This window comes from Chrysemys picta, chromosome 9, assembly GCF_011386835.1.
Source record: "Chrysemys picta bellii isolate R12L10 chromosome 9, ASM1138683v2, whole genome shotgun sequence".
Lineage (NCBI taxonomy): Eukaryota > Metazoa > Chordata > Testudines > Emydidae > Chrysemys > Chrysemys picta.
The window spans coordinates 85,552,635-85,567,097 of record NC_088799.1 but is presented as its reverse complement, the minus strand read 5'-3'; the positions used below and the strand labels follow the sequence as shown (position 1 = coordinate 85,567,097).

Genomic DNA, 14,463 nt, shown 5'->3' with positions numbered 1-14,463 from the left:
AAAGGCCAGAACACATTGGGACAGCTGTATTGTAAGGCTTGCCACGTATGGATATGCAAAAACAGGTCCGTCAAACACACTTGCTAAGTGGGTACAAACCAGTGCAAGGACAAGAGAGAACCAGACTTATCTCTGCAACAGCCCTAATCCAACACTCATTGTAGTCAATAGGAGTCTTTCTACACTGTCGCCAGTGGGTCCTGGATAAGGTTCCGGAACTTCAATGAACTTTCGCTACATCCACAATGAGTGGCCAAACTGTGTTATGAACTGGGTTTTGCACCATGTTTAAATGGTGTTTAAAAGGCCACTTTCAAATGTGCTACAGTTGCACTGCAGAAAAGCCAACTTTGCAGAAGGCCATTGCCGTTGTCCATGGATTGCACAGCTAAACAAGACAAATGAGCTCGCAAGCAAGGGAGACAGACAGAGACACACCCACCCTTCATTAAAATTTCTATAGTGCTGTGACCAATTGTTTTAATTTAACCTCTGGCTCCCAGATTTGCTGACCCAGTATTATTTAAGAAACTATTGGCAGCTCATGAAGATGAGAAATATCAAGTTCCTCTTCTAAAGATTAACAATGAAAATACATCAACTCCGACAAGCCTGCTGAGACCTACTCACCTCCAGATGATCAGCATTCTTTCCCTTCCAGTGCAAGATAGGGGGGAAAAAATAAAGCAATGGAAGTATTCAACTCATACCAGAAATAAACAAACAAACTTTACATCAGCAGCTTAAAGACAAAGGGCAAGCTTTTCAAAAGTAACTTGTGATTTTGGGTATCCAATTTCAGGCACCCAAAAATGGCCAGATTTTCAAACAGTGAGCCCTTCTCAAATTGGGCAACCAAAAATTGAAGACCCCTAAATTGTTAGTGCCACTCAAAATGTTCCACATTTAATTTTTTCAACTGGGGGGTGGGGGTGAGGGGGCAGAGGAGGGAAAAGAAAGGAGATGATTTTTTTTGCGAAACATTTTTCAGAAAAATTTGATCCTGTTTTTCTGACCTGCTATATAATTGGTTGGAAAAATTCACATTTTGCTTTTTTGACCAAAAAATTTTTCAACTAAAAAAGGGACAAATTTCCCCCCATAATTGAAAACACATTAGTTTCCCCATGTTTCAACCACATTTTTGAAAATGCGAGCCAGAGAACTGGATTCTCCTCTCACACTGGTTTCACAGTGGTGCAAACTCCATTTACTTCAGTGAAGCGATTTCCAATCTACACCTGTGTAAGTAAGATTAGAATCAGGTCCCAAAGTGAATTGGATTGAGTGTTAATACACTTTTTTGACAGAAAGAAAATGTTTGTGGTAATTAAAAACAAAAAAAAGCAAACCTATGATAAAAATAAATTTCAAAACACAGGATCCACATTTTAAAACACATTGAAGATATTTTTATGGGTAACTACAGACATGATAATACAGACATTTACAAAAGATTTAGTGCATATTTACACTTTTTAAAAAAAGAATTAAAGCTGCCACATTCTTCAAAGATTTTAGGGCTATTTCAACAACTGAGTTACAAAACAGTTCATTTCCCAATTATGAAATCAGCTTGACAGTTTAAACAAAAAGGAAAAAAATAATCCACACAATTTATTTTAATATAGATTTATATAGAAAAAAAGACCATTCTCTTGATACATGTTCTAAGGTTGTTAAATAGCAAACTTATCGTATTTCCATTCATGGTTTGATATTCTGGACCCTAAAGATAAGCAGCACATTGGTCAGTTTCTTCTGGCTCTTCCCTGTAGGTCACAACTCCAGGGAAAGGAAAACCAAGAGAGTATAAAATGGTAACCCATCTAACAATTACTATTCTATAAATGGAGAACTAGAGAACTAGAATCCTGGAGAATCTCTCTCAGAACCACTGAAGTCAATGGGAGTTTTACCATTGACTCTATGGAGAGGCAAACCTCTAAAGGTTCTGATCAGTATCAAGTTGACCTGTGGATGTTGTGTGGAATCCCAAGGGACAAGTCACCCAAGATTTATTTCAACACTTCTGCTTCTGGTCCCAGCCAGAAAGCAGAGGTGGCTGAAAACTTATTTAAACATTTGAGAACTAAAACAAAAACCCCAAAGGCTCTGCTTGAGTTAGGAGAAGGAAGGGCCTGTTATTTTAATCTAAACTCCTTAGCTCAGCACTTGTTTTACATTTACACAATAGTGCAAACAAGACGGGTTTCAATGCTTTCCTGAAAGCCTAAGAAACATTACTAGAAAATCAAAAACTAAAACTACCCTAGAGTAAGATCTTTTGGGGGAAGGAAAATAAGTATTTTCTTCATAAATACAGTAGTACAATTATATTTACTGTCTTTTACTTTCTAGACATAAAATTGCTAGCTTTTTTAAAAGTTCCTATATGAATATATGAAAAGAGAACCCCCAGGCACATTCGACACAGTGTGGAGAATCAGAGTAAATCTTGTGCTGGTGCTCACCAGTCCTAATGGGTGTTAAAATCCAAAGGCCAAAAAAAGTCTGTCCATACTAAATGCGCAGTGGTACACTGCCACCATTGTAATGACCAGATAAACAACAGTCTCTTTGGTGGCTGCTAGTAATAGGATTCACTGGACAGATGTCTAGAGAGACTATTGCAACACATAATTTGAGCAATGGGCTCCTGGAGCATGCAGAGTTCTTGGTAACTTTTGGGTGAATTGTGCAAACCAGCCGCATGGATAGCTCCTAGGAAAACCCACTAATTCATTTAATCAACAAACAGCTGTTAGATGGGAGCCATTTAAAGTCACTTGTGACATGGGGCCAGATTTGAACCAATCATCTAGTGATGAAAGTCTCTGACTCCTATTACTCAGTCCCCTGGGCCATCAAATCTCAAGGTAGTTCCCCATGGAAAGCATTTGTGGGATTGGACTCTTCGTGAGCATTTAAGGGGAAGAGAAAGAGATGAAAAATGTATGCTTGTTCTGGTCTACAAAGAGGAATATGAGGTTTTCCTTATAAAAGCTGCAACTCTGCTTCTAATACCCGAGTTTAAGACAAACTCTTAGTCTAAAGTTTGGTTTGAGATTTAAGATCATTGCAATTACTTTGAATTACAATCTTACTTCAGCAGAAAGTAGTCTACAGAAAGAAAAGGACCAGGTGTGCAGTTTGACTTCTTTAAGTAGCTTCTGTTTAAAAACAAAACTGAAAAATCTGTACAGAGAAAGACTGAAAACTGTATTACACGTCTCCCCCAAAGAAAGCAGCGTGTTTAGAGTCACATCAGGATCACTTAGGGAAGGCTTAGGGGAAAGAATATATTCCTGATGGCTCCTAGTTTGTCAGCTCAGCAAGAAGACCTCAGCTCCCCAGCTCACACAAGAATAATACACCGGTTTTTGCTTCCTTCCTTTTTTAAATGGCTGACTGTAATAAAAATTTAACTCATGACATCAGTGCTAGAAAACAGGGAAATTAACTAAAGCAATAGGAAATTGGGAGAAATGTTTCCTTCCAAACTCATTCACATTTGCCCAGAACTGTCAAAGCCACCATGTAATACTGAAGTTTTGCATTACTGGAGACTTCTAGCCTGCATTTTCAGGAGGAGAGCACTGCTGTGCAACGTCTGTTTTTCACTCAGAAAGCTTAACCCCCTATTTCTTTTCTTCATTAGACTAATTACAGTGGAATTTTGTTATAAGGAATGAGTTGGGGGAGAACAAACAACCAGAGTTGACTGGTCCATCCTAATCTTCCACACACACGGACCTATGCAAAGTGGAGTTTACCCAATCAGACATATGTGCATAATGGATACATAAATTTTAGTACTAATACAGGTCAATTGAGTTAGAATGGACTAATGGGCACAGGATGAAACATTTCTTACCTGCTTCCAAGTAGCACTCAAGAACGTACAGTTTTTCCAGACTAACGAAAAGACTTGCACTTCTCACACTGAATCTCTCTCACAGCTATGTTCTCAATCTCCCTAGCTGTTCACTGTATTAAACCCAGCCCACAAAATGTACAATAGGGAACAATCCTATGGCAGGAAGAGGGATACGGTCACACAATGCTTCCAATGACTACAAAGGAGGAGAGGCATCATTTAGAATCATCCAGGGTAGGCATTACTTGATGTCATGGGATGAAATTAAGCAAAAGAGAACATTAGCTATTTTCAACAGTGAGAGCTATGAGGCTGTGATGGGTATCCCCATGGAAAGGGGTAGAACACTTGCCTGGACAAAATATAACAGAATGAACTTTAAGGAACAATTCTGCACAGGCCAAGAGGAAAGATGAGGACCTATGTGGTAGAGATGGGCCAACTCAAAGTACAGCTCTGAATTATCCCACACATTGTGGGTGTCCAGTTTGGCGGGTGGATTCAGGCTGTTGGAGAAAGCGGTTAGTGGCAAAGTCAGGGTATTTGCACTGGGGCCATCTCTTACCAACATACGTTGCCATCTCTAACTTTTATGGTTCTAAGACTTCTCAATGATTAAAATTAGCAAGTGGCAAACCCACCAGGACCAAGAGGAACTGCCTTTCAAGAGTAAAGCGTGATCCATTTAGCTGAATGACTGCTTCAAGTAAAATATAATCTCACTCTGAGCTGATATTCAGGCATTACAGTGTTAACTTTGGGACAGTGGAAAATCAAGGAAGGTATCTGAGGCCTACTAATGGGGGACACCTTTCTGGGTTTTCTTCTCCCCTGTAAAATCCAGGCTGCTTCCACTGATCTGTTAGGGCCAATTACTTTGATCCTTTTAAAAGTCAATTAGCCAGAGGCTAGAAGACATAGTACCAATAGGTGATAGCCCTGCAGCATTCGTACGCCCACTGCAATTTAGGGCCTAATGGACTAAGGCGCCAAGTGCTTTCTACTCAGTGGGAGTTAAGGGTACTGAGTCCATTGCAGGATAAGGCTTGGTGCTTTAACATGAAGCTACGTCAGTCCATAGGAAGATTTGGCTACTACAATACTGTAGTGGAATTTTGGGATCAGCTGAGATGCTTTAGCAGCACTGTCGGGTAAAGACATAAAATTTAAGTAAACCAAGTGTTTTAAAACAAACTAATATTAATACAAGTATTTTCATAAAATTAAAAAAAAACACCCTCAAAACAAGCCTTTTTTAAAATGTGTCTGAACATCCCCCTGCAGGGTTTGCAACCCAAGCACTGCAGCATTTCGGCTAGTTCCTAAAAACCTGAAAGTGAAACTGATGATGAACAGATGTGAAACTTACTCCCTTAAATACTTTAAAACACAGAAAGGCTGCTCTCTCCAGTTAGAAGAGGGAAATATTTTGGAAGCACACAGAATTTGCCACTTGAAACTTTTGACAATAACCAACTGTACCCTTTACCTTGTGTAAGGTACTAACGCAGACACTTTGCTATATGAAAGGAGAATCCGTTATTTCATGGAATGAGGGACATACAAACTAGAAAGAGATTTGAAATAGAGGGAAATATACCAAAAATAATTCTCTATCAAGGTCTAATGCAGCCGATCAAGTTGCTAATATTCAAATACTACAGGGCTCAACACCTACACCGGTGGAAATTCAGAGTAATTTCACTGAAGACAGTGGAGTTTCAATAGTGAAAAACAGATGTTATTGAGATCAGGATTAGGCCCACAGTTTCTTCATATTTATTAACTTAAAACCTGAATGCAATATATTATTTATTATCTACTGTATAAATTACTCAAAATTATATATGTATAAAAGTACTGGGGACCCTCTGACACTGCTGAAAATGACAAACATAACAATCTCTGGAGCTATTAAAAACAATGTGACTGCAATAGAGTACAAAAAAAACCCCAAAAAGTGCATGAGCACATTGTGAAAATTGAAATCATTCTGGCCCTGGAACATGGGATATCCATGCTGACTTCGTACTACTGAGGGCAATAGAGAAAAAAAGCTCCCTTGATCATCTCTTATAAATTTTACAAAGCTACTCAGAATACCTGTACTCTGGAGCCTTCAGTGACATCCAGAACAAAGCACCGCAATCTAGTTGTGATGTTACGTGGTCATTGTGTGACCTGGTGCTCAATAAATTTGCAGAGTCATTATGCCCATCTTGGCAGTGTTCAAATGAAATTAACCAACTGCTGTGAAAGTAAGTACTATTTTTTTTTAAATACAAGGTTTTAAAAATACTGAAATTAAAAATAGAATTTAGTGCATTTAAGACCTTGGTTTTATCCAGACATTACCAGATCCAGTATTAAAAACAAGCTTGGGGAGGAAGAGAGAGGAGGAAACGACTTTCAAAGAACAAGTATTTTATAATTTAGAACAAATTATAAATTAACCTGTCCACATTTTTGAGACCTAATATACCAGAGCAAAGAGCTGAGTGTTCCTTTATTACTCAGGTACTATATTTTTTCCAATAAAAATGTCTTTCTTTAAAAAATTCTTGCTATTATGTCCCAGCTTTGATACAAGTTCAGCCTTTCAGATGAGGTATTCCACCATTTCTGCATCAGTGAGGTCCTGCCCCAAACTGTGAACAGGCGGTTTTCTTTCCAAAGTGCTGGAGTGGAAAACTGGCCCATCTGTATCAAGAGGAGGAAACAAAACAGAAAAGAATCAAGCTATAACTCCAGTTGCCAACTACAGCTATAGTGGGGATATGATTGGAACAAGGGAGTTTCCTGCTTATTCATAAAGGCAGTTTGTGATGTTGGCCAAAAGACTGACAGCAGCTTTTTAAATTTAAAAATTCAGATTTTCTCTCTCTTTCTTTACTTTCTCTCTTTCATAGTTATGCAATGATGTATAAATCTGCAGTGACTGCGTTAAAACCAGTATAGTCACTCTGTCTTTACACTAACGTAATGGAGATCAGAATCTGTCCCTTTAGCATTAACGTTTCACCAATGGGCCCTCTGAGACCCAGCCTTTACTGTGATAACCATCTAACTCATATCACCCTACCAACAACTAAACCCATAGAATTGGCAACCCCAAAAGGCTCTGCATGACTAGCACCCTGGGAGAGAAAGTACACGGACCTCATACCAATGCCCCCACTGGAGACCAGTTGGGTCTAGTTACCTGTTTTGTCTGAATTGTAGGGCACACTGGTAGTGGGGAGTCGCCCTGGTACAAGGGCCACTGCAGAGGAAGCAGCTTTATTTTGTTCACTTCCCCTGTCTGTCTGCGTGCTGCAATCTCGGCTGCCTGTTTTCGAGTGTGCAGACAGCAGCGGGGTGGAGGGAAGGACCGGCGAGGGAGTTGAAGGAATGGATTCCGAGCGATATTCTGGACCCAGCAGAACACCTTTGTGGACAGAAAGGGAAGTAGATTTTAAAGCACTTACGTATAAGGAGCATCGCAGCACTAGTTCTGCCCAGTTCACAGTTCTGCACTTCCCCACCTCCTTTCAACTGCCAATCTCAAAGTGCTTTACGAAGGACTGCATTATCCCCATTTTACAGACGGGGAAAGTAAGGCACAGAGGTTGGGAAAACCAAGGTCACTCAGCACTATAAAGGTAATGTTGGAATATGTTTAATCTCCCACGCCCTATCTCCAGCCACTAGACAATGCTGCTTCCCCTCCACGGCCCACTTCTGTGTAGTCCTGCTCACCCTGAAGTTAATTGCAAAAAATTCCCATTTACAGCAATGGGAGTAGTTTTGGGCCCCAAGCCATCTACAGAAAAAATAACTAATAACTTGGACTAATTACTACACATTTTCTCCAAATAAAGGCTGTGAGTCCTTCAGGCCAGTGACCATATCTTTGTATCTGTTTGTAGCGCACCTAGCGCCCTCGGTCAGTACATCGTCCTTCCATTGCTCGCACTCCCCCTGAGTAGTTTTAGACCGCGCTCCCTTAACATAGCTAGCAGTGCTTTTGTTAGGATTACAATGTTACCTAAACTGCCCTTCCAGCTTTTGTCCTCCCTCTTCTCTTCCAATATGGGAGTGCTGCTCAGTGTTGAAGAATGGGACAGCAAGCCTGACCCGGTGTTAGAAATTGACATCAGGGACTTAGCTGGTCTCATTGAAGATAGCTGATCTGTCTTACTGGTCTCTTTCCGGGAGCGCTGCTGGAGGACTTTAATCATGGCATCCTTTTCAATGATCTGAGCATGGAGAGTCTTTATCCTGAGAGGATAACAAAAAGAACAGTATCTTCAGACTGATGCTTCAAAGTCCACTGTGCTCCTGTAAATATCCCTTGCTTTTTAGGCATTCGGGGAATTAGTGCAGCTCTTTGTTAAAGAGAATGCAACCGAGCTAACTGACTTGAATAATGGGTGCTCACTGGCTCACCGTGCCAGAGGGCCAGATCATGGACAAGACTTTCTACACTTGAGAGATCTTCACTGAGCTGCCCACCTCAGGTTACTGGACACAACAACTGCAGAGGCCGTTTGAGATCCAAGAGCTGTGGTCAGACAGCAAAGGGATAAGGAAGAGGAGGGATTAATGCTCTTCAGCGAACCTGCACTGTGCCAACACCAAGACAAACACCCCCATGGAACCGCACTGTTAAGACATGATCCAAATGTATCTGAGCTTGGTGTTAGAGGCACGCGTCTGTATGAAGGTGGTGAAGAGGAACAAGAAGAGCAGACAAATAGGGACAGAACATTAAAAAAATAAACAGAATCAAAAGTCTGAGGGGCACTTATGAATCCAAACCATATCAATAGTGAAAGAAAATGCAATTGTTTTGTTCAACCAAGTGAGCACAACCCGGTATCTCTCATATTTCATTGCTATAAGTGGGGCTACCATACCCCGATGGGATGATTCGCAATAGCCTGCCCCAGCCATCAACTTAAAATTACAATACGAAAGAAGCTGTCTGAGAACGAACTGCATTTTACCTGCCCTCCATGTCAAGACACCGCCTATTGGCCATCAGGATCTCCTCTTCTTCCTTCTGAATGCGAGCTTCCAAGGAGGTGTCGTAGCTAGCATTAGGCGAGTGGCTGATCACAGTTGTGTCCCTGAGAATGAGCAGTATAGCAGATAAAGGACCATATGAATCCACTGTCCTCATCCCAACAGCACACAATGATCTCTCAAAACTATTTAACAAAGATATCCACTTCTTTGAGTAAAGGCTTGTTCAAGGTCTCCATTTCTGGCTATGGACCTCAAACCAGGAAAATCCATCTCCCAGCACTAAAGAAACAATAGAGATGTCTTAAGTCACTAAAAACAAGGGCCTACTCTACACACAATCCTGCTCAACTAAAGGAGTGTTCTTAAACTGATTTAGTTAAACCCGGGCAAGTTTGTGTGTAGTCAAGGACAAGGATGTAGAGGAAATGGCACTCCAGGATGAGAGGCTAGACACATATGTTCTCTTTTAAGCTAGAATATAGTGAATTTATGTCTGATGATTTTAGATATATAGTCCTCTCTCCTACAGGCTAGTGCTCAAATTTATTGGGTACTGGTTGGCTATGGAGCATAAACAGCCCTCTTTCACTTTAACTTCTATGCAACACACTTAGGGTTCCCCCATTGCAGTAGTTCTCAACCTACTTACCATTAGTGTGTTATGTGGGCCACATCCAATACTACCTGTATGGCCCTGAGGATGTCACATGGGCCACAGCTCTGTGCTGATTGGGCTGCAGGTTGAGAACCACTGCCCCATCGCAATCTTTGCATCGTCTGCTAAACCCACACCAAGTATTTAATGCTGCTATACACTTACATTTCCGATAGATTTTTTTTTTTAAACACGTCCTAGGAAGACCAGCCTGCCATTTAGGTTAAAAACACTACACACCAAACACTCAGGCTGAGATTTTCAAAATCAGCTAGGGGATACGGACACCAATAGGAACTGGGCATCCAAACCCCTTAGGTGGTTTTGAGAGTCTCAGCCCAAATGTTAGAGTAGGATGAGAAGAGAGTTTATGTTGATACTTTGTAGCATCCCATATTTTAAACAATGAGATGCAGGCTAATAAAACTAATACAGTAATATTACATCCCTTGTTCACTTCAATACCAGTCGTCATGCTATGCCATTATACAACCATGTGGGTCCTAACACTTAGAAGGCCCCATACAACATAAATGCACATTCAAATAATGTTAAGACTGCAGCAGCCTGAGACAGGATGAGAGCTACCAAATCATTATAATGTGCCAATTTTACTTCCCACGTCTGGCAGGGTTAAGAGTGGAGTGGCCAGCCTACCTCTCACTCTGCCAAGGCACAAACGGGGATGCAGTGAATGGCAAAACCCCAAAATAAGGAACACAAAGAGACTATTCAGACAGGAAACTTAAAAATGGTGTCGCCTTGAAATGAGGAACGGTTGGGAGGAATGGTGCCCAATCTTAACTTGGAATTAACTTTTTGTCCGTCAGATGCTAGTGCAGTAATAGATCTGTCTCTTTAAGGACCAGCAGTTGGAAGGAAATAGGAAACTAAAGTCTGGAGATGGGAGCTTTCCTGACTCTGGAAACCTTCCTTGCTTGTTTATTTAAATACAATGTCAACTGGCTTAATGTGTCCTCTCCCCATATGTGACAACCAACAGACCACACTCCTATTTATCAGCGTGGGCTGAAAATATAACATGTCCCCTGGACACACTTTAAAGAAGCCATTTAGAGAATCTCAGGGAAGCTGGAAAACAGTGCACAAGAAGCATTAATACCTTGAGGTAACAGGCTGCTTCTGGAGTGAGAGAAGATAACCCTTTAAATGCTAACACTGCAGATGCTGCAACTCTCCTCGCTGATTTTTACTATGATCCTGTAATATGTTACGAACGTAGGCAAAAGTAGCAAAGTTGCAACATCTGCACTTGAATCTGGCTTACAAAACGGCCAAAAAAACCTCTTCTGTCAGGAGCCAGGCACCAGTTAGCAATAAAATCACATGTAAGCACTACCCAATTGCACCCCATTAGCAGCACTTGCTCACCAGCTAACTGAAGCCTATTTACAACCTATTTATTTCTGGATAGTTGTCTTGGAATCTAAGTTGGATACCAAATTTCAGACACCATTCCCTCCCTGCCCCCACAAACGATGCCATCTCTACGCAGCCCCGAATGCTTTAAGGGGAATTTCTGTGTATGTGTCTCTGGTTAGCAGCCATATTATGGACAATACCACAAAGTAATTTGCAAAAACTGTCTGGTGAACAAGTGTGGCATTCAGGCTGAATGATGTGAATCACCAAGCTTCCCCCATCTCACATGACGGCAGCAAGGACAGATTCTTGTAAATCTTTTTCTGTTCTACCATCTATTTTTGAGTCAGCAGCTTCCAGGAACCATTCAGATGAATAAATGTATGAAAACACAGTTCTTTCATTTGATGGAACAGTCCCTTCAAAGTTTCTAAATGCTGGCAACTACGCAGGAATCCCAGCAAAAGCAGCCAAGCTCCACCTCTATTCCAGGAGTTTTAGCTGATGACATCTGGAGGGCAAGGAGAGGAGTCATGGAAAAGCGAGACTCAGGGTAACATTCATCGGTAGGAAATATGACATTCTACTGGAAAAATACCCTGCTATGAATAGTTTCATTTACCTCTGAGCAGCCACCGTAGCTGCCGCATCCAAAGCAAACTGTCTCATCACGCTCTCCTCTAGGTACTTCTGTTCCCATTTAGTCATGTCGGCTTCCAGGGCAAGAATTCTCTCCTCCTTCTCCCGCAGGAGTTCCATAAGTGCTGTGGCATTGTACTCCGAGGCGCTGGCAGTCTGAGATGTACCTTGACGCTGATTTTCAAAAGAACAAAACGCATCAGAATAGATTTGGAAGAGCCTGTTTTCACATGTGGGATGAGGAGGCCGGATTAGTTATCAGCTTAATGGAGCAATCACTGGGCAGAATTCTATGGCCTGCGTTAGGCAGGAGGTCAGACCAGATGATCGTAATGGTACCTTCAAGCTTTAAAATCCATAAATCACCAGCTGGGGCAAATCAGCTGAGCTCCACTGAAGCCATTGAAGATATGCTGATTTATCCCAGTTAAGAGAATGTGATCCATGAATAATTCTTTCATGAACACTGTGACCCAATTAAAATCCCCCCCCCCACGCCCGCCCACCCACCCCCACTACTATATATATATATATACACATACACACACATACACACACACACACACACACACACAGGGGCAGCTCCAGGCACCAGCGCACCAAGCGTGTGCCTGGGGCGGCCAAGCCGTGGGGGGGGCAGCCTGCCGGTCACCATGAGAGCGGCAGTCAGGCTGCCTTCAGCGGCGTGCCTGTGGGAGGTCCGCCGGTCCCGCCGTTTCGGCGGTAATTCAGCAGTGGGTATGCCGAAGGCGTGGGACAGGCAGACCTCCCGCAGGCATGCCGCCAAAAGCCGCCTGACTGCCGTGCTTGGGGCGGCAAAATACATAGAGCCGCCCCTATACATATATATTTTTGGAAAGCTGTATCACGTTACTCAGATGTGGTGCCTAAAGCCCATCCACACAGCCAAAATAATAGGGATCCCAATTCCAATATCACTCCGGATTTACACTAATGTAAGTAATGCTTCTACCTTAAATGGAATTACACCAGAGTAAGCAAGATCTGAATCAGGCTAAAGAGTTTAACAATCATTGGTAACGTTGTTGTGCCCACACTGAGTTATGAACAAGCGATGTGGATAAAGCCCAAGCCACATCATAACCAGGTTAAACAAATGCTTTTGCCTCTGTTAAGCAGATTTCCAACACAGCTCCAATCACAAGATGCAGCATGGGATATCATTCACTTATTACGAGAAGGAATATAATTAGTTAGAAAAGCAAGTTTTGTTTATAATGCAAACAATGGCATTATGGCAGATGGCCCAATGGCAAAAAGCCACTAGAGGCAAGGGAACTAGAACTAGGAGGAGACAATGTATGAGACCCCTTGTAATTTTTGCAAAATTAATCCCGGGTATTAGAAAAGAGGCTGAGATTAGATATTGTCACATATAAAGTGGGATCACATGCTATACTTGGGAACTGAGGGGGGGAAGTAATTAAATTCTAAGAGGAGGTTTGGAACATAGATACATTTATTCCATTTGGAGCCAATAAGCCAAACAGAGGCATACTGGAAAATACAAAAAGATGTTTGATATTTTCTATGCTAAAAGCTCAAAGAATAATATTAAACAGGAAAGTATTATAAGGAGATCTTTTCTTGCAGTGCAAGACCTTGTGCCCAGAAAACTAGTTATGAAAAGCTCATTTATAAGAGAAGGAATCAAGCAGACAATCTAATATGTGTGGCTCAGGATTCAGATTATTTTACATTTTCTGTTTCCTTAAGAAACAGAGGAACAATGGTTTAAAGCAGAAATCTTGTTACGTCCACTTACAAGTTGTTGGTTTTAAATAACCTTGGAATTTGTACACTTCAAATAATTCTCAAATTATGTCAATTCAATATATTTTCTATACTAGATAGGAAGAATTTTTTATATCTAGAATAACATTTATATCTAGACCCATTATAGAATGTGTTAAATCTGGTCTTCTTTCAGGACAGTTTCATCAATAATATAAACTTATTTCTTCCTTCATATACTTATGTTTAAACTTTTTTTTATTAATCCTATCATTAGAGTCAATCACATATATATCATATCATTTCTAGTAAAAAATGGAAGTAGTTTACCATTTAATTTACTATTATATCGTGGCATATGTTTCAATCAACTGGATTTTTAACTGTAATCTGAGACAGCCCCCACTGTCCCCAAAAAACAGTTAACTGCAAACTATCATATTGTAGTAATTCTTCTCCCTCACTTATGGCACGTCTGCATTTGCATTGTTAGTCCTGTTTTATCTTGTGTTAATTAAAACAATTGTTAATTCTAGAGCAAATGTTTGTTCTAGGGTTTAAACATTTGGTCCTAGTCACATTTAACACTATGTTGCAGTTAGGGCTGAACACAACTAGGAACAAATGTCTGTATCCTACTTACACCAGAATTTACAATCACATTAGTTCACGTTTGTTAACATGAGTTCAAACAGAACTAAACATTCAAATTCAATTCATACTATCCCCAGAAAAAATGTTTTCCTTTCTTCCCATTGTAAAAATGGGCTCGATACAAACTGTTAGAGCATAGTGTATATTAGCGGTTACAAATTTCCAGCAACAGCATTTATGTTATCAGGCTTCAAAAGCCTTCCAAAGAGCGTTCTGTCTTCAGGCCAATGTTTGAGGCTGTGTGAACACATGTGACCACCCAACAAATCTAGACTATATTAGGGGTGCCTTAAAACCTTATTACAAATTAAAATGCAAAGCCGGAGTCATTAAGAGTCCAGAACAATTTCTAGATATATGCCTGCAGCCTCCCAGATGAGGAATCAGCTATTATTTTTAATTTTAAAACTTTGGGATAGATTTAAGGGTTTACTCAATTGAGTGAAACCAATACCAACCTAGCAAGGTAATGGCAACATTTTGCAAA

The 14,463-nt window shown here is 40.8% G+C and overlaps 1 protein-coding gene across 5 annotated transcripts in view; it reads right to left on the bottom strand.

The window, feature by feature from the left end:
- Positions 1-1,385: 1,385 nt before the first annotated feature.
- AMOT (angiomotin) overlaps positions 1,386-14,463 on the bottom strand; it is an 87,964-nt gene continuing 74,886 nt past the window's right edge. For 4 of the 5 annotated variants that reach the window (XM_065556607.1, XM_005291803.5, XM_024106772.3 and 1 more), the window contains 5 exons: positions 11,551-11,741; positions 8,869-8,991; positions 7,908-8,140; positions 7,083-7,307; positions 1,386-6,580 (listed from right to left, as the gene is read on the bottom strand). In XM_065556607.1, coding sequence (XP_065412679.1) covers positions 6,480-6,580; positions 7,083-7,307; positions 7,908-8,140; positions 8,869-8,991; positions 11,551-11,741 — 873 coding nt within the window. In that variant the 3' untranslated portion in view covers positions 1,386-6,479. The remainder of the gene's footprint in view (positions 6,581-7,082; positions 7,308-7,907; positions 8,141-8,868; positions 8,992-11,550; positions 11,742-14,463) is intronic. The other variant, XM_042851050.2, reaches the window with a different exon arrangement.